Below are 27,989 nucleotides of genomic sequence, written 5' to 3'. Positions count from 1 at the left end.
TGACACAGACTGCTTTTCCCTTTAAGTATTTATTTTGGTTATGGCTTCCTGAATTTAAAGACATGACATGAAAAAAAGCATCCCTTTTAATTGTTTTATTTACTTCTGTATACACAAATGTCTATGAACATGGATCACTGCCTCTCCATCCTGGCACCTCATCTAAAGCTCCACTATCACTTAAGGAATCAAAGACTTGTTAACTCAACCGTCTGTTATTTAACACTAAAAAATAGGGGTGTGCCACAATGCAACACAGGTCTGTTGCCACTCAGTGGCTACTACTTCAGGTAGTTCTGCTAAAAATTGCAAATCCTGTCCTCTCTCTGGTAGGATTCACAATGCTAGTGCAGTTCTCCCTGGTCTTCGCTACCATATTACCAGAGATCTGACAATTATCTCAAGCTGCAAAGACTTCAGCATTGTGCCATTTTTCAGAAACTATTTGAAGTAGATGGAGTACTTTTCACACAATAGAAGACTAGTCCTTGAAGAACACCTAACACTCGTGTTCTCACCAGTTATATTGGTTGTAGTAAAATAAAGGCCTAAAAGAGAATTATTATTTATGTGACCAAAAAAAAAAAGCTCTTTTGTCAACTTCTGACAAAAAGTGATATGCACTATCCTTTAATATTAACAGGAAGGGGGTCCAACTCTTAGAGAACCAGAGTGAGCTAGGCAACTGTATATGGAGTGGAACAATGTTAAACTAGTTACTGTAAACTATCCATCTGGTAGAGGGAAAAATTATACAAGTTCAATTCCCAGCACCATGCTTCTTCCAGTGAAGGAAAAGAAGAAGGGGGGGGGGTGTTATTAGAAGAAAATAGAAATAATTTGCTGCAGCTGTAATTGATTGAATCAAAACCACATGCTTGTGATGGGAACAAAATTAAAGGAATTATTATTGGTTGATAAACAGTCACCACAAATCTAAATCAGAAGTTTTCATCTAGAGTGCAGATGGTTATCCTGGCTGAATATAAGATTGTTATTTTAATAAAATCACACTTGCACCCAATGAAACGGGCTAGAAACAGACAAGAGACCGATAGCCAAACAGAATAAATACTTCAAGTAATTTGCCAAACAGGGCTCATATTGTAATTTGTTCATTACCCTAGCAAAATACTGCATACTGTAAGCAAGACAGAAGTCAGTTTCCTCAGTAGTATGCACATGGTTTCAGCTCCAAATACTTTTCTCGCACCAATGCTAATCACACAATTTGTAGCAGTAACAGTCTTGTGGAACATGCAGTCCTGAGCTGCATGCAATGCCACCTACACATTATATATCTGAATGGCTGCCAAGCATCTAGCCAGGCAGGAATCACAGAAAATATGTAATGAACTGCAGTAACTGCTTCAGTTTAGATCCTGTTGATTCTTGGCTTCAACGTAACAAACAAACAAGTCTTCCTTTCAGATAATTAGCATTGTAAAAAGATCTGCTGGGAATAATCGCAGTTGCCAACCAGCACTATACAGAAGGGATTAGAATTATACAGGATACAGCTCCAAAATAAAGTCTAAATTGCAAATTCATTTTACTTCTTGATCACATGTTAGATCATTAACAGAAAAGTACTACCAGGATATTGTACCATCATAACTTCTCAGGTAACAGTGAAGCGTTTATGTAAATCATGTGATATATCTTTTAAGGTATTTCCATGTTTTTAAAACTCTATCTCCCTCCAAATCTAGACCTGTCTGGTGATAGTCGAATTCTACAGAAACAATTGCATATATTTGAGAATAGTGGATTTTATGCTGAATAAAGCTGATGCTGCTACCACTCTAAATCAAATAATGTCCCTAAATGACATTTGAAGTTATATCAAAGTCTCACGAGGCAGAGCATGTTAGCAGTCAAGGCTTTTTAAAGCAGTTAATATAACTTCTTCAAAACATAGCTTCCTGTTAATGGCATTAGCCCATCCACATCAAGAGAGAAAAGCACCACAGTGTAAGTAAGCAAATAGTAGGGTGGTTAGTGAGGGAATGCATGACACGACTTTTTTTGAACAGCCATTACATCCTTAAACAATAAATGCTGAAGCAAACAGGAGCTCACAGTTCACTAGAGAGGGTGCTAAAGACCTATCCTGCTCCCAAAGTATTTCCTTCACTCAGACTTAATAAGAATTCCTAAACATGGATTGCTGAAGAAGCCTGTTGTTTTATATCCCTTACACAGGATGTTCAGTTTTGAAACAAAAACATTCTCTAGACAGCAACTAAAATAGACCCCTTTAAGAAGGCAAATAAATAAGGAATTCATCACAACCTTAAAAAAAAAAGACATGTACAAAGTGCAAGTTTTCTTTTATAAGCCTATTTATAAGCTGATTCTCCCACAGAGCAATTATATGGAAAGATGGCACTCCTCTTTCAGAAAGCAAGCACCAACATTTCAAGATCCCTTCTCTTTTCTTATGGATGGGAAGATACAAAATATGGGGAAAATATGCTGTTTTACAGCTCATCCTAAGGAGGGGTTCTAAAGTGCCAAGCTATATCCCCAAGCCCTAAAATGAAAAAGAAGAGCTTGCAAGGGTCAGAATTTAGTAATGCATAGAACAGGTTGATACAACTGGAGGAAAAGAATACAGTTTCAAGAATGAAATATTGGTCCAGAGTACAAGCATTTTCAATCTTGCAATATGGTCAAGAAGTTGGAAGTTTGCTTACTTTAGGAGGGCCGGGAGAGGGATAGGCTTAGCTACTTCTCTTCCCAGCATTGCAAGAATTCTTTTGCTTTGTCAATCTCTGTGTAAAGGCAACATTCTTCTCCAAGAAGGAAACAGTGAAAAAAATGTAGTGTAGTGATCCACTCTGCAAGAAAAGGGTGAGCTGGGGTGGGGGGGAACGGGACGACAGGTCCTTTAGTTATCTGACTAGTAATTTATTTTATGTTTAGTTTCTCTATGTTGAATAAGTTGCTTCTCCGGATTTATTCTTTTAAATACAAGTTCAAGTTGTCCCGATACACATGTGCTCCTCTCCCACTACGGTCCTCCAGAATCAGAATCCTCAATTAGAACTTCAGTGGTAGCTCCAAGAATCTCTGTATTGATAACAAGCCCTTCTGTATTCTCACTACTAGTGGTGCCAACGAATATTTTTCCATCGGCCATCAGGTTGACCCGATCACCCCCACTGCAGTAGGCCTTAGGCATCCCATCAGAGTCCAGCAATAGGCACTCTCCAGGAGTGGTGTTTCCAATGGGATCTGGAAGAAGGGGAAGGCCCTGGCCATCCGTGGGTTGGACAATAGACTCTGGATCAGAACCCAAGATGTCAGTGCTGGTAATGAGAGCCCCTGCGTTGGCAGCCAGTGCTTCAGCAATAAGCACTTCTGGGTGACTCTTGGCTTTATGTGCTACAACGCTGTCTTTTTTCTCAAACTTCTTTCCACATATATTGCATGAAAACTGGTAAAAGGTATCTGCATCATGTTTTTTCATGTGCCAGTTTAATGAGGCCTTCTGCCGGCAGGTGAATCCGCAGATCTCACATCTACAGGAAAAGGAGGGAGCGGAAGACAATTCATTATTCGTCAGAATAATATTTGAGAAATACAAAGGAAAAGAAAGTATCGATGCAGCTGGTCTAATCCTTCACAAAAAAATAGGCAAGATCAAGGACACTACTCACTGTAATGGCTTCTCGCCTGTGTGGATCATTCGGTGAACTGCCAGATTGTGGGAACTTTTGAAAGCACGGGCACAGTATTCACAAATGTAATCCCTTTGATCTGTAAAGCGGCATAGTATTTTACATCAAAACCTGAATCTAATCCAGATTCATACCTATTCAAAAAGAATCTGCCATGTTCCTAATCACAGTATTAACAATAATATTTTAAAACATTAAAAGGATAAATATGATTTTCTAATACTGACGAAGAAGTATTTCTCATATAGAATCTTATGGAAACAGTCCCATTCTTATTCTGGGGTTTATATATTCTAGTTTTTCTTCTTTCTCCAAGGAAGAGGAAATAAATTAAAATCTTTTTCATTGTATTTGAAAGGTCATACATATTATTCATTCTGTGTCAGGCACAAGGAAGCAACCAACTTTGTGATTAGGCCAACACAGCTCCTTTATTGTAGTGAGCCATCCTTCTCTGAGCTTGGTTGCTACCTAGTCTGGGTAATGAAACATCTGCAAGAAAATAATGAAGCTCAGAGAGCACCAAGGACCTCTCATTTCTACTTTGAGCTTCAAATAGTCTCCTTTATTGCTCTGTATTGTAGGTCATCTATATTACAAGAATCTTGCCAGACTGGCTGTTTTCCCTTGGGAACCAGAAGATAAGGCTTCACTGGTCTGGTCTATAATACTTCCTCCCATGGAGCAACTCCACATTGACATGCCTCTTTACTCCTCCCTCCCTTTAGCCCATGATTCTACTGTGTTTCTCACAAAATAAGGCCGGGCCTTATTTTTTTTTGACCCCCGAAAAAACGGCTAGGTCGTCTTTTTGGGGGTGACTTAATTCCCCCCCTTGCATCCTCAGGTGGGCGGGTGGCGACGGCTTGGATGTTGACCTCGGCATTGGTGGGGCACTTCGTATCGGGAGATCTTCCACCACTGTTGCTTTCCCTTCTCCTGTGCTGCCGCGGCGTTTAGAGCAACACCGCGCATTTGGTGCAGCCACACGCGGCCAGCCAGGGCTCCTCCCTGCTTCCCTGGCCGGCGGAGAGAGCCCGAAGCCACCCGTCCTTTTCACCCCTCACCCAGCCCGTCTCCGTCCCCACGTATCTCCAAATGCACCAGCAGCGGCACGGGCAGCGGCGCTGACTCAGCGGGGCTCAGCTCGGAGGACGCGGCACAGGCCGTCACCTTGCCTCCCTGTCCATGGATGGGTGGGTGCTATCACTGCCTTGGGCGGCCTCTCCGGGTTCGGGCTGGAGGGACTTGGGAAGGAAGCCAAGCTCGGGTTGGCCCGGCTCTTTCGCTTGGTAGGCGGGCGTGCACCCGCGGCTCGCTTTCCTGGCTCTGCCCAGCCCGCACGGCTCTGGCGCAGCCCTGGCGGGATGAGCGGAGGGCCCAGCGGGGAGGTGCTCGCTGCCTGGTGAGAGCTCCATTGCCGGGCAGGAGGGCCCGCCTATCAGCTGCACTGGGTGCCCCAGGCGAAGCTCTTCGCACTCTGCCCGGCGCCAGGCAGAGATGGTGGCTGGGTACTTCTCCCGGGGTGGGCCGATCCTGCGCTGCGGCCCCGGGAGATTCACCTCCCCACGTGGAGTTTGGCTGCCCTCTCGGGCAGGGGAGGCTTTGTCGTACCAGTAGTAGGGCGTCGCTTTTAAAAGAATTGGCTTTGCCTTCGAATGCGAAGGGAAGGCGGCGACAGGAGCGCCTGAACTCGAGTGTCTCCGCCGGGCTCCGGCTGCAGGGAGGAGCCCTGGCTGGCCACACGTGGCTGCGCCAAACACCGCGGTGTTGCTCTAAACGCCATGGCAGCACGGGAGAAGGGAAAGCAACGGTGGCGGAAGGTCTCCCGATACGAAGTACCCCACCAACGCCGAGGTCAACATCCAAGCCGTTGCCGCCCGCCCACCCGAGGTTGCAAGGGGGGGGGAATTAAGTCACCGCCGAAAAGATCATAACGCTTGTTGGTTAATGATATTGGGACCATTGCTTTACATATACCAATGGAATTATGGGAGTTGAAGCTTACACCAAGAGATCACCCAGTTTGGTAAAAGCAGCTGTACATATCTTAATGGAAATATGTTCCTTTCTGCTCATATTCTTGCAAACTCTTCATAGAACTTCAGATTTTGAAATAGGGAGATTAAAAAATAAGGAAGGTAGACAGTATGTTCCAACCTTGTCAAAACTTGATTTTGTTCATTCGTCAAAAGTGACTTCTGACAAATAAGCAGTTTACTCCAATTACCTGATTTCATATATGGTATTGTTCTTATTTATATTAATTGCAAATCATAGTAATTCATTGCATAATATCTCTTATATTATGAATATCAGAATCAGTGTAACTTATTCTTATCTATATTACAGGTAAAAGAAATGAGGAAAGGAAATATTAAAAGACTGGAAGCAGTAATATCCTAACTGTATCCTTCATTTTGAGTCATTCTCATTTTAGATATAGCCACAGAACATCTGTGTATCTGTCATGAAGCAATCTGCATCAACGTTGCCTTCTATATATAAATTAAAGACTTGGCTATTCAAGAAGAAATTTACTTTTCTCCTTAAAGAGACAGTGTGGGGATTTTCTTTGCAACCTATATTACCTGTGTGATGTTTGGCATGCCGCAACAATTGTTTCTGGAGCCGGAAAAGTCTTCCACAAGAGGGATGAGGACATACATATTTCTTTTTTAGCATATGTTGATATTTGATATGATGCTGAAAACAAGAAAACTCTATTTTTATTACCTGCAATCTTATACAAAAAAAGTGGTAAACACATTTAATATTCTAATAGCCAACTTATATTTCAATATAAATATACAGATTAAAACATGAAGAACTTAAAAGAACATATGCTGGAAATGTTATGTGTACAGATTTTATAGAATAGAAAAAAATTCTCTCTTTTTTGGTCTCTTTGAGTTAATGTTGATTCCTGGCAATTTCCTGGCCAAGTTTTCTTGCCATTGCCTGTTTCCTAAGGGTGAGAGAGTATGACTGGTTCAAGATCACTCACTTGCCTTCATACCTAAAGCAGAACTAGAATTTAGTCTCAAGCTTTCTAGGCTGATGCCTTAATCACAACACCAAACTGGCTCTTTTAATAGAAACACATCACAGAGAATTTGGAAAGTGACCAAGAAATATAGAGAACTGAAGCTTTAAGGTTCAGATATCATCTGTACCTAATATCTACCCTAATATTGGGATGTAAGAATTGAAGTTGTTCAAAATAATGAGAATTTCATTATGCTTGGTCACAGTCAGCCAGATATTTAAACAAGGCTTGAGACAGGCAGACGTTGTTTAAGAATTTTAAATGTATCATCACTAGATGTAAACTGTTTATTATAAGTAAAACTACCTTTTGCAATTGACTGGTGGTGATTTTTGTCAATGGCAATCAGGTTCAAATGGTGCTTTGGACATTTTGGGATTACACCCAAAGCACCTATTACGATTGGCACTAGCTGTCTTTTGCTATAGGCATTCTACTTCTATTCGCAGGTCTTGGTATTTGTAATTATCTCACTTTTAAAAATATAGATATTTGTTTGACTCTAATCAGCACCTTCACCATTAAACCAAACTGACTCAGTGCTGTGTGGGATGTGTGTGAGTGAATGAAGGTGTGATAAAAGACCAGAAAGATTGCAATAGTCAAGGTAAAAGATTATTGTGACATAAAAAGGAATTATGCTGAAAGAAAAGAATGGAAGGCTGTTTTTTTGGAATGCTGTAAAGTGAGAAGCAACAAGAGGTGGGGAGGTGGGGAGAAAAGAGAGGAGTCAATAAATCCAAGGCTCTGTTTATTAGTTGGATGAGTGGGAAAGTTTTCAATGGATGCAGAAAATGAGTAAAGCTACTAAGGAAACAAAGTTTACAGGAAGAATATTAAAAATTCAATTCCTTAAACATAAATGAAGGAAATTCAATAAAGTAAAATCACAGAAATGTAAGACATGAAGGAAACCGATTTGGAAAGAGTATTCAACCGCACTTAAAATAGCAAAATAAAATTTGATTTTTTAAAAATCTAACAATGAAGGCCATATTACCAGTGATGTAAAAGATGTTTCACTTTCTTATCCCTGTGAAATTTTTTGAGTCTAGATTCTGCAATAAGATTTAGATGTGAGAATATTGAAATTATGAGAATAAAAAGTACCTTCCAATAGTCTAGAACTCAGAGGAAGATACATGAAGTAATAAATATATATATTTAAGCACAAGAAAAACAATGGGATGTTCAAATGCTAAAGAAAAACAGATGAAGAAAAAATATCATAGTTCATAATGAATAAGGTGAATAAGGAGGGTTTGGGTAAGACTAATGTCAAAACAGGAGAAGAGCAAGAAATCCTGCATAGTGTAATGTGGGAATTGATAATAAAATTAATAAAATGTAATAGCGGAGGGGAAAAAAAGAGGCAAAAGGTTATGAAAAAGCAGCAAAAGCACTTATAAGATTTATATACTGCCCCATAGTGCTCTACAGCACTCTCTGGGGGTTTACACAGTCAGCATATTGACCCCAACAATCTGGGTCCTCGTGTTACTGATCTTGGAAGGATAGAAGGCTAAGTCAACCTTGAGCTGTAGTCAGAATAAATAAATTACAATTCAGCATTTCAGGAGAAAGAATCATGAACAGGGTTGAAAAGTTAAGTTATGCCATGGCATGAAACAAGCATTTGGGATTTGGAGCATCAGAGAATTGTTGCAATGTTTTTTAGGCTAGTCCACAGAAGAGAAGAAAAGAAGAAATTAATAGAGAACAAAGAAGGGCATCTCTTTTTCCTTCCCTTGCTTGTAAACATTCTTACCTGTAGGTAGCGAGGGTGTGCAAGAACTGTGCCACATCCTTCCATTTCACAACGTACATATTGTATTGGAGGCTTCTTCCTAAAATACACATTAGTGAACAACAAAGTGGAAACAGCACAACTTTGACAAATATTATAAATAAACAGGTTTCTCTCAATTTGAGACCATAAAGAAGTCTGGAATTTTCATCATAAGGAATGATAGTTGTAAATCGAGGCACCCACATAATCAGACCTGATTTTATTACTTTTTTTGTGGCAGTCGTTAAATAGAAACCAGCAAAAAAGTCATAAATCACAGTCACATTGCAACCTGCCATAAAGGTGGGCCAGTTGCCATATGCCTAAAATGTGGTCATGTGACAAGAGAATGTGCAGCTGTCGTAACTCCAGAATCGAGTCATAAGCCGCTTTTAGAGGCTCCATCATAACATTGAACTGTCACTAAGTGGCCATTATGCAAGGACTACCTGTAACACAGTATCTTTTCTAATGTACATGCTGGATAATAAGAGCTCAGTAGTGTTAAAAACCATATTAAATGATTTAATTTCATCATTAGCATAAATGTTAAATACAAGTAATTTAAATTAAGTGCAATCTTTAAAATCCACTATAAGAAATATTGTATTCTGCTTATATTTTGTTCCACAAATTTCTCAAGCCTTTCTTTAGAATATTAAGTTGTCAAACAGAGCTTAATATAGTTCTTGGGAACAAGAAGTTGTGAAAATCAAAACTTCTAGAAATGTTATCCCTTTAAAATTTTCTGGCTTGCTATCAACTTTATGGAATTTGCTATATTTTTGTGACTTATTCAATACAGTTTTGATGCAATGAATTTAGCTACAGGTGTGATAAATTGTATAGTTTCTTTTTTTTCCTTAGATGACCATGTCTAACAAATATATAGGAGGAATGAATTTAATAATTCCTGAAAGTATACTATATTCATAACATTGAAAGATCAGTAGATGTAAGATTGCAGTGCAGTTTAGGAAGGTACCTCCTTAGGTATGGCTTTTTTGCAAATAGCTGATGAATTAGACAGCTAACATCTATTTCCTATCTCAAGTTTCTTTCATTACTTTCACACAAAACTAAGAAAAAATAAAGAGATGAATATATTATTAAATATTCATTAATTAGTAAATGGGTTTGTACTAATTATCTTTTTAAAAAATATATATAAATTTTATTAAATATACAAAAAAGAAAGACATTTAAATACAACAATGAACATGGTGCATACATCCTGACACACCTAATTGTCTTACATCAGTAAATAATTCCTTTTTTCAACCAGTGGTAAAACTTCTCCCAAATTTTATAGTAATCAGATTTGGTCTTATTTTTTAATTCTTGAGTTAATTTATCCATTTCGGCGCACATCCAAATTTTCCTAATTATTTCCATCTCATCTGGCGTTTCATTACCTTTCCATCTTTGGGCATAAGCTAACCTTGCAGCTGTGGTGACATGGATTATTAAGTATATTACATTCTTATTGTATTGTCCCACATTAATTCCCAATAGAAAAATTTTGGGTCTGAATTCTATTTTAATTTTGCACATCTCTTCTATCCATTTCTGAATTTTCTGCCAATATGTTTGAGCTTTCTTACAATTCCACCATAAGTGATATGTTCCAATTTCTTCATTGCATTTCCAACATTTGGGGGATAGTTTCGGGTACATTTTTGCCAATTTTGATGGTGCAATGTGCCACTGATAAAAACATTTTATATAAGTTTTCTTTATACGGTGCCGCCAAGGTTATCTTTTTATTTCTATCCCATAAGGTTTGCTAATCATCCAAATTTATGCTATGTCCAAAATCTTTCATCCAGGCCAGCATTGTTTTTTACCTACGATTATCTTTTTAAGCAATACAAAAACAACTTACCTTCTTTTAGGAAGTCGTGGGCTTTTGTCATCTTTTCTCCGCCTCCCTCTCCTGAAACATCAAGACAAAGTGAAACATGAAAATGAAGGCATACCTGAAATATGTAACTGAATGTTTGTTTTTAAAGTTTTATTTGGGTTTTCACACACACACAAAAAAACATAATACAAGTAAAACATCTATTTTGAAAATAGCATGGTCCCAGGTGACACTTCCTTATACAGACACAAACTCAATTTCATGCTCATTTTTGTGTTCTATTCCATATCTTATTACTATTTTGCATTTTCTATATAGTTTTTCCCCTCTTTTAATTTTCTCAAGTTTATTTTGATTATCTCATCTCAATTCAAATCATTATATTTATACTTTTGTCTGTCCTGTTTCAATTTCATATTATCTTTTCTCATTAAACAAATTTTCTCCTGTAGTTACTAATTGGAGTATGACACCTTTATATCTTTTAATTTTATCCATTCAACTCTTATTTAAACTTCAATGTATACCTTAAGGTTATAACATTCAATATAATACATAATACATAACTTCCAATCAAATTCTGCTTGGTACATTCTTAAAATACACACTATATTCTTTAAAAAAAAAGGATTATAAATATATGTAATTAAAAACCTCATTCCATTCCAATTCAGTTCTATCATTAATATTCATTAAAGTCTTAACATTTCTTTTCAATTAAATATCATACTTCCTTGGGGACACGTATAATCTTTCCATAATTAATTTTTCCCCTATTTCTCTTCACTTATGTTTTATAAATCATTAAATACTCATTTTATTACATTTATTTATTAACAAACATTCCACTAAATTACGATAACTATTTTATCCATCATTTTAATCATACATTGTTTCATATTTTCTGAAATTATTTCTATTTCTAATATAACAATACTATCTTATGTACCTTTGCAGAATCCCTTTTTCAATTACATTTTCACCCATTATCTCTAAATAGGCCCTGTTTCTCTATATCTTGTTTCTGTCCTTTATAACTTCTTTTCCTTTCTTTCTTCCCTCTTTTCTTCTCCCTCCTCTTTTTACCCCCTTGTCTCTCTACTTCTAATTCTCTCTTCTGCATTTCCCTCTTCTGTTGCTTTCTAATTTTATACTTATTTTTCAAACTATTCTTTTTTGGGGTTGTTTTTCTAAATCTTAAACTTTTCATTCTCTTTCCCCCCTTTCCTTTTTTTCCCCCACATAAAATTACTTGTTCATTAAAGATGGCTTCTTCTTTGTCCCAATCTTCTTGTTCTGCAGGCGTTTCTTGTTGTTTCATAGTTCCAAATCTCCATTTCTCAGAATTGAAGCCAAAAAAAACCCTCTCCCTTCTTGTGCATCTTCTTTGTACTTTTTAAGTTCCATTTTCAGTTCTTCTAAAAGTGGTGCCATTTTAAACACTTTTAAACAACCACCCAATTGATTTTAGTCATTCAAATGCAGTAACCAAAAATCCAGAAGCCACCAAGTAATCCAAATACTCCCGAGCTGTTTCTTCTTACTTCTTTTTTCACTTTCTCTTCCTGGGGTTTTACTATTTTGTTGCCATGTTTCAGTTAAAATGTATCTTTTAGAAGTCTTGTTGAGATTTTACTGTAAGTTCTTTTTAATTCCAGGCAGTCTCCTCCCTTCCAGATCCTGCCCTTTTATTCTTTTTCTTTCCTTTCCTGCTTTCAAAAGCTTTTAAGTATCCAGAAATCTTTATTATCCCTTTGACATTTTATTTTCAGCTTAAATGCCTATTGATGTCAAAGTGGATTTTTTTTTCCAATTTCTTGCTTAAGTCTCTTAGCTGTCAGTATAGGGAAAGGAAGAGGAGAAAAAAAAAACCCAAATCCTTTCCCTTTTCTCTTTCCTTCGCTGCTTGAAAATCTTCTTTGGGAACAGTGTTATTTTTTTTTATAGTTTAAATTCCAGGGTACCTTATTTGTTGCTTTTGCTGTTTGACCCGGTCAACCAAAACTTTCTCTTCTTATCTTCCTCCTGCACATTCTTTTCCGGTTGAGTTCTTCTTTGGGGTGGCCATTTCTGACCACTGCTACAACCGCCTTTGGGAAAGGGAGTAATGGCCAGCTGAGGAGGAGAGATGCGGTTCTCCTCAACCCTGCAGGCAGTCTCCCCCCTCTTCACCACCTCTACGGGGTGGCTTAGCCCCAAAACCAGCTGGCTCGGGGTGCTCCAGTGGCGAGCACGGATCGAAACCGCGCAGTCGCAGTTTCGGTCTATCGCCAAAGAAGCTCAAACCGGAAGTTCCCTGAAATATGTAACTGAAATTTTAAGTTATGCAATAAAGATATACAAAATCCACCACCAAAGAAAACACAAGGATAGGAAACTAGTTTCTACACAATTCATTTTATTTCCATAAATACTATATGTACCATCTATTTAATGTGAACAAAACCTGTTCTAATGTATTTAATTCTCAAGCAACGAGGTATATCACTCCCTACACACTGGAGATTCATTCTCTACAATGCAGAACAGCTTGACTCCCTAACCAATCTCAGAACTGAAGGGTATTTTGCTGAGCAAGAACCATCCCTAAATTTAGTTTCTTACAAAGTCTTGGTATTACTGAGAGTTAGAGGACTGGCTACACTCTAATTCACAGCATCTAACACTTGGATACTCACTTCCTAGGCGGATCCTCATCTTCTCGAAACTCACTTTCTTCTTTAACTTCCACCTCCACTTTAATCTCCTTCTGTTTCTCTTTTTCTTCTTTTCCTTTCCCAGTTTGTTTTCTTTGCTTTGGAGCATCTCTGCAGATAACCATTATATATTATATACCCAAGAACGTAAATATTTTCTAGATGAATATTCTAGTGCAGGGGTGTCAAACTCAAGGCCAGCAGGCCAGATCTGGTGCTTAAATCTGGCCTGTGAGGGCGGCCTGGAAATTACAAAAAACTGACCAGTGGTGCCTCTGGCAGCCAAAACAAGGCGTGGGCCTCCTGCATCACCCTGCTGGCCAAAATGGGGCCTCCCCCCATGCCCTGTTTTGGCTGGCAGGGTGCTGCAGGAGGTGTCCGCCCCACCCACCCCCACCCTGGGCCGGCCTGTGGAGAACTACAATGCTGATCCAGGCCTTGAAGGAATCCAGTTTGACACCCCTGTTCTAGTGAAATGTCATACTGAAGTTTATAGATAGTTCTTCAACATGGATTTCTTTTTGGTATTTGTCATATCTGCAATTTTAAATATGCATAGTCCTGGTCTTAATTATTTAAAACAGTCTATTTGGCCATAGTAGCAGAATTGTAACAGAAGACTTAAGAGTTCTAGCAGTGAGATAGTTTATTACAACAGGCTAGACTGACAATAATTTATTTGCTGCCCATCCTGTTTTGAAGTAACTATACAACTGCTCTCTGCACCAAAAATAAAATAGAGCACCTGTCTAAATGGGGTTTGTAAGTTTCATCTCTGGGATCATCTTTGAAGGGAACCTCTTCTTCACTGATGAGCATTTCTTCTTCATCACTTGACAATGAGAAAGAAAAGGGAAAATACAATTTTTGCATGAACTAAACATTTGTGGACAGAAAACTGTCAAGATCTCTTAGGTGTCTATTCTTATAACCTCTATCTTTTCAGTTACACTTACTGGATAAGAGGCAATACTGTATGGATCTCTAGTCCTCTATTAATGTAAACCAATCTCTTCCAGAACATGTGCTAGAAAGAATATGTTAACATATTCATTTACTAAGGAATCATATTAGCAACTGTTCAATTAATTTAACGTGAGTTACTAAATATAGCAGAACATTTAGACCTTACTTTCTAACTATTTTTTTAGATTGTAAGGACATATTTTTTTGTATTCCTAAAATATTGGATAACTTAGGTCCAGAAGAGAAAACACAACTGAGCTTGTCATCAGCTCAGAAATTTTATATAATTACAAGACATCAGCTGACTATGGTCAGTTATAGTGTAAGTGCCACTAGAACACAGACCTAAATCTTTCTGGACATTTTTTCCAACAGGCATAGGATCCAGATATAATGGAATAAGATTTCAATACAAAAGAATATATATAGCTCAGGATTGAACTGTCGAATCCTATAGAGTCCTCTCTGCTGCAAAACCCTCTCTCTTCTAGCACTGGAGATGTTACCCAGCCAGTTAATGAAAGATCTGCATTAAAAGCACCAAGGACTCCAGAGAATAAGCTTTCTCAAATACCAAACATATGTTCAACAATTCTGTAGTTTCAAGAGTCACATTCACGATAGAGAAAATCTGACACTAGAGTTCCTGTGAAACTGTACTATAATGATTCTACAATAGTCCTGCAGGAGAATTCATTCAATTATATGTTCATTCCTTATTGAGGAAATATGTAGTCACCTAAGTTTACAAAACACACACACACACACACACACACACACACACACACACACTTACATCCTGAAGTTAAAAACAACCATTTTTCTAAATCAGGAAATGTTTACCTGGTCATTCAAGACAACCTACAGCATACCTCTTGTTAAGATGACACAGGCAAGAGAAAAATAAAACTAGTATTTTAAATCATCTTAACAAGATAAATTCCTGGGTTGTATATGTTACAACTAAGTTCTTTCCCATATAATGAATCTATTCACTACTTTAACAGATGTTTCTTATATATTATATTTTATATATATTATATATTATATTTAATGGAACCCCATTTAGCATTCCTCAAATGCAACTGACCAAATTATGATCTTGATAGCCTCCAGAAAGTTCTTGAATGTAAAGTATTTTGGATGAAGCATTCCATGAAATTTACATCTGTGATAATTTGCATGTCATCAATATATGGCAAAAATTGCCACATATGATACCAAAGGTTCTTTTTTCAGTGCTTCTTGGATGAGAAGCAAAACGTTTTCAAATAAAAAAACCAAGAAAGTGAAGTTGCCTTTTGGAAAAACACCTTTGGGACAACCATGACCTGGATGATTGAGAACCTCCATATAGAAATTTTGCCACAAATGATATATATCACTTGCATAATGATAACACTCCCTAAATTGCAAATATACTTTTGTATTTAATAATCATTTAGGAACAATTCCCTCAAAAGATTAAAACAGTTTCCCTGAAGTTCTATTCCTCCTAGCACCTGGTAGTGTCCGGAATTGGAAACAAAGCAGTAATCAGGTCTCGTTACTACTTGGGTAGAGAACTAAACACCATAAGCTATACTCAAAAGTTAAAGAATATCTTTGAAGATAGCAATCCTAAGACATTTCTACAATATTGTTCAGAAAACCACATGGTTGCCCCCAATCAGTCACCAAGAGTTAAGTTCAACTCAAGGACAATAGTTTAAAAACTACTGTTTATGAACCAGGATATTTTGTATCCTAGCTAATCTTCCAGCCACTGTATAATTCCTTACCTGATTCTAGTTGGAGATGAATGCTCTTCAGTAACTTCTACAAAAGAAACATATTTAGATGTAGAAATCTGAACAACCTATATATCAGTATTTACAAATATCTATTGATATGCTACTGTGTTAAAATGATGAATGTTAAGCCTCTAAATTGAAATACAGGAAATTCTTGTTCAAGACAAATACAATAGTAAAATAATGTATATACTACTCAATGAATAATTTTGCTTTTAAAGTCTTGGGAGTATATATTCTGTTGTATGTGATTAACCAAAATTATCTTTTTAACAGTCTTCTTTGTGGGACAATAGAACATCTGTGATTTTATTTATATTTATTATAAGTTTTACAGGCTCACTGAAAATACTATTGTTTTATTTCCCAGTAACAAAAACCATCATACCAAATTCTAGCTGGTCTGAATTTGGTTCTGATTTGCAAATGAGTTGCAGGGACCCTGCCTTTGATCTGGAACTTCGGGAATTCTCTGCATCATATTGCTGAACAGTCGTAGTTGCCCTGTTACTACGCCAACCCCGGCTGGGTTTAATTGTAGTGACTGAGGCACCAGCTGCCACGGTAGTGGAAACTTCCTTCTCTTCTGTCTCTTCTTTGGGATCTGTGATATAATATATATATATAAAATGCACTTGGATCAAGAAAGGAAATTTCTGAGTTTTTAATATCACAGAGCTGAAATAGATCAAAGAAGTATTTATCCCTTTTAGAAAGGCAAAGCCATTAGTTTATTTGTCTGTTTCTGCAGATAAAGAAGGAAAATTCCATTTAAGGAGGCTTTATTCCTCTCTCTTCAGGACTTTGTCCCAGAGTAGTTTCAGATCCTATTAGCCTATGTTATCCAGATCATAATTAACAAAAGAGGTTTCACTGTTAAATATTCTGAAAAAAATGACGCAGAGTAATTGTCACAAATGGGCAGAGTACTTTAATTAACTATATCTAATCAAAAAGACAGGAGTTATTAATTTAAAAATGAAATGAATAGTCTACTTTGTACACCTTTTTCTTACATACATATAACCAAGACCGGACATAGCATTCTAATACAACTTTGTCAATTGTACTAAATTGCCTTATCCATGAATCTGATCTAATAAAATTCAAGCTCATAATTACTTCTAAATTTTTACTCACCCTAATGAAGGTATGCATCACAACAGTATTACAAAAAACAAACCATAAAAAATTGATTCTGAATACTACTGCAGCATGGTTTAGCTACTGGAGACAATAAAAAAACCTCCACAAAAAGCTTCTGATTTTTTCACATTTTTTTAAAATAAAAAGAGCTGCATGTAGGCTTTGTGGTAAAGGTGCTTGCCTCCCACTCAAAGTTGAAAGTTCAATCCTAGGTAGCAGCAGATGTTTCTCTCCTAGAATGCAAAGAAAAATATCTGCTGCGAATTCCACATGGCATCAGGAAGGGCATCTGACCAATAAACGTTCAGGTCCATCCAGTCACCCCAACTCTATCCCGAATTAAGGGATTACAGGATAAAACATGTTTAATTTCTATATTGGTTTCCTGAATGTTTGCTTTCCAGAAAAATAAGACTTTCAATTTGCTGATTACCCTTCCTTACTAGTATAAACAAGAGCAAATAAGTATTTATAAGTAGTCCTTAACTTATGGTTAAGTGACTGGATCTGATTTTATGTCCTTTTTTGCTACGGTTAAGACATAAGGATTAAGTTAACCATGAGTTGTGACCTTCTGGTTTTGTTTGTTGGAAATTGGCTGGGAAGGTCACAAATGGCAATCATATGACTGCAGGACACTGCAACAGTTGTAAGTGGAAGCTGGTTTCCAAACACTCAATTGTGATCACATGACTGCAATGATACTACAATAGTAACTATGAGTGCTAATTTTAAGTTACTTTTATTCAGTATCATAATTTTGAACAGTCACTAAACAAATGGTCATTAAGTGAGGACAACTTGTATATAAAACTAAAGTCTTCCTGAAATCAACTACTATAGAGGAATTTAATTTCAAATTACTGTTCCAGCTGTGATAATTAAGTAAATCACATTAGTCATTAAGAAGGATATCACGTGACTGCAACTTGCAACTTCCCCATTGATTGTGAAAAACCTAAATTGTAATCAGATGATAAGAGATGATAAGAGATGACCATGGAGATGATGTGGTCACAAGTGTGAGTACTGGTAATAAATCTTTTTCAGCACCATCGTAACTTCAAATAGTTGCTAAATGGGTAGCTGTAAAGTGAGAAGTGCCCATATTATTATTTTATGACAACCAGATTAGGCTGCTGTTAAGACAGTAGGGCCATTGGAGTTGGAAAAGCAGTTCTGTAGATACCCAAGTGCCAAGCTCAGAAGGGCTTTGTAAGTCCATTTTTTAGCCCAAGTCAGGTTTTTTTTTCAATATCTGATGACTACCTGGACAGTCCCTGCAGTTTTCTTCATAAGGTTTTTCAGAAGTAGTTTGCCATCAGGGATGGGATCTGACCGGTATAACTACTAGTTCTAATGCTCTGCGTCACGTGCGCATGTGCGAGTTGCGTGAGTGCAATTTACGACCCGCTGAGCTGCCCGGACAGCTGAGTAGTGCTGCGTGTGGGTGCACAGTGGTTGGAAAAGCCCTTTTTTCCTGCTTTTTCAACTGCAGCAGTGCTGTACAAAGCAGCTGAGTTTGAAAAAGCAGGAAATAAAGGACAGGTAAGAGCCCGGGTGGGCGGGTCAAAACAGTAGCAGACATAGAACCGGTTCTATGTCTGCTGCTCTTCAGAGCAACCAGTTCTACAGAGGTGGACAGAACCGGTAGAATCCCACCCATTTGCCATTGCTTTTCTAGAGCTGAAAGAGGGGGACTGGCCCAAGGTCACCCAGCTGATTTCATGCCTAAAGCATAATTAGAACTCACAACCTTCTGATTTCTAGCCTCATGCCTTAACCACTAGACAAGTTGGCTGTCTATAGATTAATACCAGCATCTTAAATTATACCTTGAAGATCACTAGTAATCAGTGAAAGACTTGCAAAATATTATCTGTGTTGGCAAGGACCAGTTGTAGTTTTCAAAGAGCAAATACACTATAGCAATTACAATAATATGTCAGGAAATCATTGTAACTGGGTCCTTGATCACCAGGTAGGGGTGCAACTGGTGCACCATACAAACCCAGATAGTCTTCTCTAGTCAGTCTACAGTATATCTGCTGTTTGAGAAGAAGTCATGAATTAAGGAGGAACTCCAAACTGCAAATTACTCCTTCAAGGCTGATGTCTGTCCATCTAGAGCAGGGGTGGGCAAACTTTTTGGCTCGGGGGGCCGCATTCACTTTTAAAATTTGACAGACGGGCCAGGTCAGCACAAGATTTTTTGGGAATCGCCCCCCCCCTTCTTCTCCTCCTTCCCCTCCCCTCGGAGGCCCCCTGAGTCAGGAGTTGCTACTGCCGGCACGGGCCCAGTCCCACGTTGCCTCGGGAAGGGAAAGGCAAAAAGGAAGAGCCGCGGCGGTGCTTTGCAACAGCAGCAGCAGCACCGGAGGTTCAGGCTCAGCGGCTCCTGGTTTTGCCTTTCCCTTCCCAAGGCAACGCGGGACTGGAGCCGCGCGGAGCTGCGCCGGCGGTAGCAACTCCTGACAGCCCCAGCCGGACACCTGAGCAGAGCCCGGGCAGAACTGCCTGTTGCTGCTGCGGGCGCTGCTGCGGGTGTCTGGCTGCCCAAGTAAAGAACCGCACCAGCTCAGGGCAACTGTGAGGAGCAAGAGGGGAGAGGCAGAGAAGGAGGCAGAGAAGGAGGAGAGCACCTGGCCAGTTGGGGGAGGCTTCTTGTGCTGCGAAAGAGGCGGCTAATGATCTCCGGCTCCACTCTGCTTCTCCAACATCCGGCGCTGCCCTGTTCTGTGCGCCGGCTGCTCGGACTTGCTGGGCCTGACACAGAACAGGGTGGCGCCGGATGTTGGAGAAGCAGAGCGGAGCCGGAGATCATTAGCCGCCTCTTTTGCAGCACAAGAACAGGGTGGTGCCGGACCATTGGAGAAGCGGAGCAAAGCCGGAGATTAGTAGCTGCCTCTTTCGGCGCAGAAAGCTTCCCCCCAACCAGCCGGCTGGTCTCTTCCTCCTCGGCCATACAAAACAAACAGACAGAGAAGGAGGAGAGCAGCTGGTCAGTTGGGGGAGGCTTCTTGTGCTGCCAAAGAGGCAGCTAATGATCTCCGGCTCCACTCTGCTTCTCCAACATCGGCGCTGCCCTGTTCTGTGCGCCGGCTGCTCGGACTTGCTGGGCCTGACACAGAACAGGGTGGCGCCGGATGTTGGAGAAGCAGAGCGGAGCCGGAGATCATTAGCCACCTCTTTCGCAGCACAAGAAGAACAGGGTGGTGCCGGACCATTGGAGAAGCGGAGCAAAGCCGGAGATTAGTAGCTGCCTCTTTCGGCGCAGAAAGCTTCCCCCAACCAGCCGGCTGATCTCCTCCTTCTCTGCCTGTTTGTTCTGTATGGCCAAGGAGGAGGAGACCAGCTGAGAAGCACGCTGCCAGGCGGGGGCCACGCGGTGCAGGGCAACACGCCACCGCCCAGCCCTGGCTTGGGAAAGCAGTGGGCGTTCCCGGGCGGTGGCCTTGGCCCGCTAGCAGGGAAGCAGCTGCCCAGCTCCGTGTTGTGTGTGCAATTTTTGGCGCACGGTGTGGGGTCTCTTTTGGCTGGCCCCAATTTTTTTTTAGAGGGGAATATTTTTTTTTCAGAGGCGGGCCGTATTAAAATGACCAACGGGCCGGATGTGTCCCGCGGGCCGTAGTTTGCCCACCCCTGATCTAGAGACAACATTAGCCAACAGAGAATCCAGAGCAGAGAATGCAAAAACAGTAATTCTGTTTTACTAGGATTCAGCTTTAATAGGTTCTTTCCTATCCAGATTTTTATGCCTCCTAGCACTGGGCAAGGTGTCCATGACATTTGCCCCCCAGTAGTGGTTCTTAAGTAGGGTTTGGGTGCCCTAAGGATCCACGAAGTCCAGTAAGTAAATATTTTAAAAATTATTTTAATTTCTCATGAGGTTAATATTGATATAAACTTAACCAAAAATGTCTGCATCCTCAATAATCTTTAAAGATGTAAAGGTGTCCCAAGACCAAACGGTTTGAGATCCACTACCTTATAGTAATGGTGCTGATGTCATCAGCATACCCTGAACCACTGAGATGACCTAACCCAGTATACTTTTAGATATTACAAAATATGAGAGAAAGAGGACCAATACTTGTGGTACACCATAAAACAGAGGCATCAGACCAACCTCTCACCCCCTCTCCAATTCAAATTACCTATAATAAAGGGGAACCACTACAAAACTACTTCTGATTGTAATCACAAAACTCCATAGGCACTCCACTAAAACACCATGGTTGACAGCATTAAACATTACCAGGAGATCCAAAAGAATGAAGAGGTGCACTAATCTCATCTAAATTCCAAGGTCAAGGACGTGCTTGTCCCTTGTCCAAGCTTGAAATTAGACTGGAAGGGTTTCAGTTAGTCTACCTCAACACTGACAGGAATCATCTCAGAAACAGCATTGACAATTTTCTGGATTCAGGTTGCTCACAAGAGTCAGGATGGGCAAGGGGCAAGAAGTAGGTATAGATGAAAAGCTAGACAATATTCTACTTCCTTGGATGTCACAGACCAAAAACAGTCCCAAACTTCATAACACAGTGCAATACTCATTAAAAGATTCAGATTCAATTTATTAGCAAAGTGACCTTATTCATAGCAGCCAGATGTGAGATCTTGCCTCTTCCCAGAAAAGAATTACTTTAAATAAGGCTTCTGAATGACAGACCATTGATGAAATGAGGAGAAATAAACATGTTTTGCCTTCCTTACTGAAACAATGCAGCCTTGAACATGGGCACATACCCAGGCTCAATCAGATTAGCTTCTTGTTTTCCTCCATTGGCATTTCCTCCAGATGTCATTGCATTTCCCGAAGAGCCACAGAATATTTAGCCGCTAACTGAAATCAGTTGCCAGAGGGATGGTGGCAACCAAGTTCAGAGCAACACTGTCCAAGCTTGGAGTGACTTCTATTTCCAGTTATGTATGTATTAAGCAGGGAATGGAACAGTTTTCCAGAGTGTCAGGAAACTCCCCAGCATCTGCTGGCAATTGCCCGAGACAGACCATTCAAACAGATTCCACTGTCCCAAAAGGTCAGTGGTACTGATGAAGGAATTATTTGACCATGGCAATGGATGATGAAAATCTCCTCCTTCTCCAGATCACCTCAAGCTCAGAGAGGGATTCAGTCAGAAGCATGGCAAATTAGTACATTGGCAGGATTACAAGCTTGTCTCGACACCCCAATCTAAGATAAAAGTGCTGACATCCAATTATCTCAAGTTCAGTGTTTCTGACCATTGATGATGTATCTTAACAATCACTATCCATCCTTCTGTTGGATAATTTAAATCTTACCTTTCACTGTTGCTTTATCCAAGCACCTGAAATAGAAATTAAACATGTGATGTGAATTAGCACAATGCCCAATACTAAGATGTAGATGCTTATACAAGTTCCTAAATGTGTATTTTTCTAGTCATCTCACTCATACATTTTTCCTTATACACGTAGAAGCCAGGCCTGCACAAATCGAGGATGCTCACCTTTATTATAATACAACAAAATTAAAATACGATAATGGGTATGTAAATCTTTTTTCTAATATTCCCCCTACCCACAATGGATGAATGGTTGCAAAAGTTGAAGTTAACAGATGGCTAGATTGTTTTGATTAAAGAAAAAAACACAATTACTTTGGTTTCTACTTGGAAATCAATTCTGGACTTTGTACTTGAGGTGGAAAATTGAAATTTTAATTTTGGGTTTTACAGATTAGATAGGTTTGTTGTTATAGAAATGGCTAGTTTATACTATTATGTAAAAGTAAAAAATTGAAGTTTGATTCTATCTTATTCTACTGCACCAAGGAGTTGGAAGTCAATGCCTTTTCTTTCTTTTTCCCCCACTCTTCTTTTCCCTTTTTCTTCCCCTATCTTTCCTATTTTCTTTTGTTATTTTATATAAATTAATAAAAAAATAATATTCCCCACCCAAAGCTTAGATTATTTCCAATCTAAAATCTAAATTTAGGACTATTCACTCGGAGTTTTACTAGATACATGGAAATTATTTCAAATAAAGGTGTATGCAGGGTTACTGCAAATTGGTTAGAGCTACACAAAGAGGCATCAACACTTTTCTACAACTTACAGTAGATAAAAGGTAAAATACTGATGTTAGATGTACTGAACAATACATATTTATGGGGGGAAAAGTGATTCAGAGAACAAGACATTTATTACAGCTTTAGTTAGGGTGCAAGAATTCAGTTAAAGGTACCCACCAATCAACACCCTTCTAAACCAGGGGTCTCCAACCTTGGCAAGTTTAAACTTTCAGCTAGCTGGCTGAGGAATTCTGGGAGTTGAAGTCCAACAAGTCTTAAAGTTGCCAAGGTTGGAGGCCCCTGTTCTAAACAACCCAACCTGCAACAAACGTGGAAGGCAACGGCCTCTCTAGTTTATAAGCGGAGAAAAGTCAGTATTAAATTCTACTTTTGCTAGTTTCTGCAGTCGAAAGTCAGAGACTGCGACCGGGGCCAACTAAAGGCAAAAACTTTCTACCTCTCCAAAAGCACTAGAAGGCTTGGATACTTACGAGCTGCGTGCCGTTCCCTTTCGACCGGTCGCCCCAGAAGGTGCAGTGGCCGAGGGCGGCGCTCCAGTTTCAGGCGGCAACTCCTCCGGCTCTTGGTTCTGCCGAGCGCCGAGACTGCTTCGGCGCCGACGCGGATATTCGGCTTTCCTTCGGCGGGAGGCGGCCGCTGCCGCGGCTGCAGCTCGTCCGCGCTCCCGACCTCCACGGAGCACCCGACTGCCGCTAGACTCCGCCCCCTGCTCGGCGGCGACTGTGGGAGGGGGAAGGGGACGCCGGCGGCCGCTAGGAGGCGGACTCCGTTCCTCTTCTCTCTCTTGCTGCTGTGGTTCTTCTTCCTGGGTCTCCGCCTGCTCGGGCGCCCCCGGCATTAGAGCAGCTAGCGGAGGAGGCCCCAACAGCGGCTCACCCCCCGGTTCTGACAGCAGCACCCGCCGTTCACTCCGCCTCTATAACGGGACTCCCTCCCCTCGCGTGACTTTGGCCAATCAAGTGCAAGTTCGGAGTTCAAGCAGGATGCAAGACCTCTCCGTGTCATCCAATCGGGAGAGAAATGCAAAGACACACACCTCACCCACCTCTCTCCCAAAACGAGCCAATAACAGCAGCAAGCCGGGCTGGTTCGTTCCAGGCCAATCAGCGGGCGAGGTTCACCGGGGACGCGCGCGGGCGCTGTCGGAATTCTGGCCGTGGCGCGCGCTTCGCATAACTGAGCCGTTTTAACAGTTAGCTCCCGCGCGCCAAATTAAATGCCCTCCGTTGCCCTGCCGAAAAGGCGTTTGTAAATGTCCCACGCGCTTTATCTCCAACTCCAGAACATTTATTGCTCTAAAGTGGCCTCAATAAAACTAGAAGTATCGCTCGTCCTATTGCTGTCGCACTCCCCCCTCCTCTTCCTCCTCCTCACAACACGCCCCGCGGTCTGATATCCCCGAGCTTCTATTTTCAAGAGTGAAGCGGATAGAGAGGAGGTACCTTCCAGAAACTTGTTTCCTCAGTTTCACATCGACCGCAGTTTTCGGTGTTTCATACTTGCAGGGGATTTAAAAAAAAAAAAAACATTGTCGCTTCTCCTTTAAGAAAAAAAAAGCACCGTCGTACGGCGGGTGAAAGTCGGCGACAAAATGGCGTCCGATAGCGAGAGGCGGGTCTTATGGAATACGCACGCATTTCCGTTCTCGACTTGCGCGTGTCAGCGCATGTCTAAGAAAGCATTATGGGAGTTATAGTTTTTTAAAAAACGCGACTGGAAGCCTTAACGCGCAGTTTCTGTTGTTTTCTTTGAGGAGACTGATTGGTTCACAAAAGTACTTGTGATTTTAAGATATATGAGAAGCAAGTATTACGGAACATAGTGTTACAATGAAGTGTTTGATAGTTTTTCACTATATTGCTTTGAAATATAACCACTGTCCTTTTTTAAAAGTTAAAAAAAGTGATTTAGTACATATTAACTTATCTGGTGGTACTTTAATGTTCGTTTAGATTTTGAAGAGATTGGAACAATGACATAGTAGCTGCGGCTTTACTTTTTTTCCGGGACATATAAAATAATGCAACACAGGACATTAACCTGATTTCTGTTGTTGTCCTCTCGGATTTGCTAATAAAAACATTAAAAAACCTTACTTTCCTTGAGTCAGTGCTATTTGGGTACAAGGGAATTAGTGGTTGAAGACATACAGTAGTATATGTAAAAAAAATAAAATACATTGCTCACATTTATTTTCTATTTTTTTAAATTATATTGACTCATGCAAAAAATTGTAGGAATATTGCTCTCTTCATACCCAGGGGCCGTAATGGCAGAATATAATAACATGCCTACATTTGGATGCCACTATGTTAGGAAAAGTTTGCCTATTCTGAGGCAGCAGTTCTCCCCAAGATTTTTTGGGCCCTAAGTGACCATTAAGATCTTTTGCATATGAAGCATATACAGTACCATCCAGTTATAACCTCTCCTTTCTCCATTTTGTTTATGTTTATTTGGAGGCAAAATCTGATGAAAATGCATAATGAAGCAAGAATCTATTTTGGTTCAATACATTCTGCATTTAAAGGCAAAGAAAATTTACAATGCTTTAAAGCATTGTAAAGTAAAAATGAATAGAAAGCAGGAGTAAATTGCTTTACTGTTTAATAACAGATACACTTTTTAAAAAGTCCTCATTTAATGAGTAAAAAGACTGTCACATACTCCAGAATTTTCACCATTTTCACAGAAGTAACTGCACCTGTGTGATCTCAAGCCATTGCCTTATTTCACCAGCTGAGCTGATTTATTTCTGACTCAGCTGCACAGTATTTACAATTGCAGGAAAGATGATGTTGCTATTTGCATGTTAAAGCTTATATATCTTTACCAGTGGGTCATGATCCCATTTGTTAACATGTGTTTCAGCTTGTCTCAGCTCAGCCTCTCCAATCCCCACAGAAATTTTGCTGCTATTTGAAACAAATTGTGTTTTGTTGATTTTCAACTCCCCCCTCATAGTAATGGTTCATTTATAGTCAAATCGTGCACAATATGAGCCTAAATATGGATACTTGATGCTGGTTTTGACCTCTCCTATTGGACAGTAAGAAGAAAAAAATTCATGATGTTTTCAACAATCCAAAATTGTAGCGTAAAATTAGTGTTTGAACTGCCTAGAAAGGATTGGAGTGTAGAAATTATGGTGGTGTAGAAGTGCCAGATTGATAAATTGTTCAGAATTTAATATAGTTAGAAAATAAATTTCAGATATGTAAACTGGGTATAGGTGGATGTTTAAGTCAGGCAGGATATATGCATAAACTGTGTTTATTACTCTTGCAGTGCAGTTCTGACACCCAGTGGCCTGTTTAAATAATACAGACTGTTTTATATTACTGAAGGCTAAGGTGTGTTGGTAACAAGTTCACTGAATGAAAATTATAAAATGTTGCATTAACAAGGCTTTTGTCTTTTTAGAATGTAGTAGTAAATCACTAGAGGAAACCAAATTTTAATATGTCCAAGAATAGATAGATACAGCCAAGATACAGCATAGACTTTAGAGACGGAAGAAATCCAAAAGTACTAATTTCTAAGCAATTTTGATTAAGCATTTCCAGCTCTTTAGTAATTCTTGTATTAATATATTTCTGATTAACATTATACACATATTACATTTATTAATTTCTCTAGAATAGTTATCCACTTGGGTTGCAGAAAGGATAGCACTATCATCAATATATATTGGGGGATTAGTTTATGAGCTAGAGACAAAAAGTGAATAATTAATATAGATATTGCAGGGACCCAGGATATATCTGTTTGGCTCCTTTGGACATTGGACTCCTTTGGACAGCCTCAATCAATTCTTTGCCATTAGTACATCTAACTTTTACTGTGTTTTTATGAAATATTGTTGTTAGTTGAAAAAAATAATAAATGCAGGATGCTATCAATTTTCACCATTCTTGTGTTCATTATGAACAGACTGCAGCAGGCTTTAGATATTTCTATATTGATGTGAGAATGTTCTGGAAAATATCTAGAGTAGTTTAGATCTCCCTTGTGTCATTTAAAAAGTACTAGCACACACAATTTTCCTATACTTGTTACGAGGGTGGACAATCACTTAAATATGAGCCAACAGTGTGCAGCAGCAGCCAAAAAAGCCGATGCAGTCCTGGGCTGCATTAATAGAGGGATAGAATCAAGATCATATGAAATTATAGTACTGCTTTACAAAGCCTTAGTAAGACCACACTTGGAATACTGCATTGAAGAAGACAAAAATGATTAGGGGGCTGGAGGCTAAAACATATGAAGAATGGTTACAATAATTGTGTATATCTAGTCTAATGAAAAGAAGGACTAAGGGGTGCAAGATAGCACTGTTCCAATATTTGAGGGGCTCCTACAATGACGAGGGGGTCATGCTATTTTCCAAAGCACTAAAAGGAAAGACAAGAAACAATGGTTGGCAACTAACCAAGAAAAGGAGCAACCTAAAACTAAGAAATTTCCTAACAGTGAGAGCAATTAACCAATGGAATAACTTCCTTCAGAAGTTGTGGGCACTCTATCACCGAAGACTTTCAAAAAGAGACTGGAGAACCATTTGTCTGAAATGATATAGGGTCTCCCGATGGAGCAGGGGTTTGGATTAGATGTTCTGACCTAGGCTTCACAAAATCACGAAGCAGCCTACTCGTCCCAACAAAGCCCCTTTTATTTAGGTTAATGTGAATTCCTCTCATTCACATCCAGCAAAGTCCCGGCAAACAGTCTTTCAAGAGTGATTTACAATCACAGATCTTATCAGGCTGGGAGAGTTGCCAGGCGGATAGCTTCCAAGCGCAATGCTGTAGCAGAAAATACTTAGCAAGGAGTCAGGAACAAATCTTCACCTTAATCAAATGAACTAATTGTCTCCTGCAAACACCACTCCCCTTTTGCTCCTCTTTATTCCCTATGG

At 39.6% G+C, this 27,989-nt stretch overlaps 1 protein-coding gene across 2 annotated transcripts; it reads right to left on the bottom strand.

Annotated features, from left to right (window-relative positions):
* Nucleotides 1-25: 25 nt before the first annotated feature.
* ZFP91 (ZFP91 zinc finger protein, atypical E3 ubiquitin ligase) lies at nt 26-24,704 on the bottom strand. Of its 2 annotated transcripts, XM_026683809.2 has the most exons (11): nt 23,542-24,704; nt 22,300-22,325; nt 16,232-16,447; nt 15,832-15,868; nt 13,830-13,916; nt 13,067-13,195; nt 10,410-10,460; nt 8,504-8,582; nt 6,278-6,392; nt 3,666-3,765; nt 26-3,527 (listed from the first exon to the last, which is right to left on the bottom strand). In XM_026683809.2, exons 1-11 carry the CDS (start codon nt 23,907-23,909, stop codon nt 3,017-3,019), a joined length of 1,719 nt encoding a protein of 572 aa, XP_026539594.1. In that variant the 5' UTR covers nt 23,910-24,704; the 3' UTR covers nt 26-3,016. The 2 variants fall into 2 exon arrangements, with proteins under 2 accessions (XP_026539594.1, XP_087806677.1); XM_087950551.1 differs by lacking the exon at nt 16,232-16,447 and having other exon boundaries at nt 23,542-24,664.
* Between the last annotated feature and the right edge of the window lie 3,285 nt (nt 24,705-27,989).

This window comes from Notechis scutatus, chromosome 1, assembly GCF_049901735.1.
Source record: "Notechis scutatus isolate UNSWTSFEM ecotype Mainland chromosome 1, rNotScu1.2, whole genome shotgun sequence".
Classification (NCBI taxonomy): Eukaryota; Metazoa; Chordata; class Lepidosauria; order Squamata; family Elapidae; genus Notechis; species Notechis scutatus.
The sequence above is the reverse complement of the archived record's forward strand: the minus strand, read 5'-3'. Positions and strand labels throughout refer to the sequence as shown.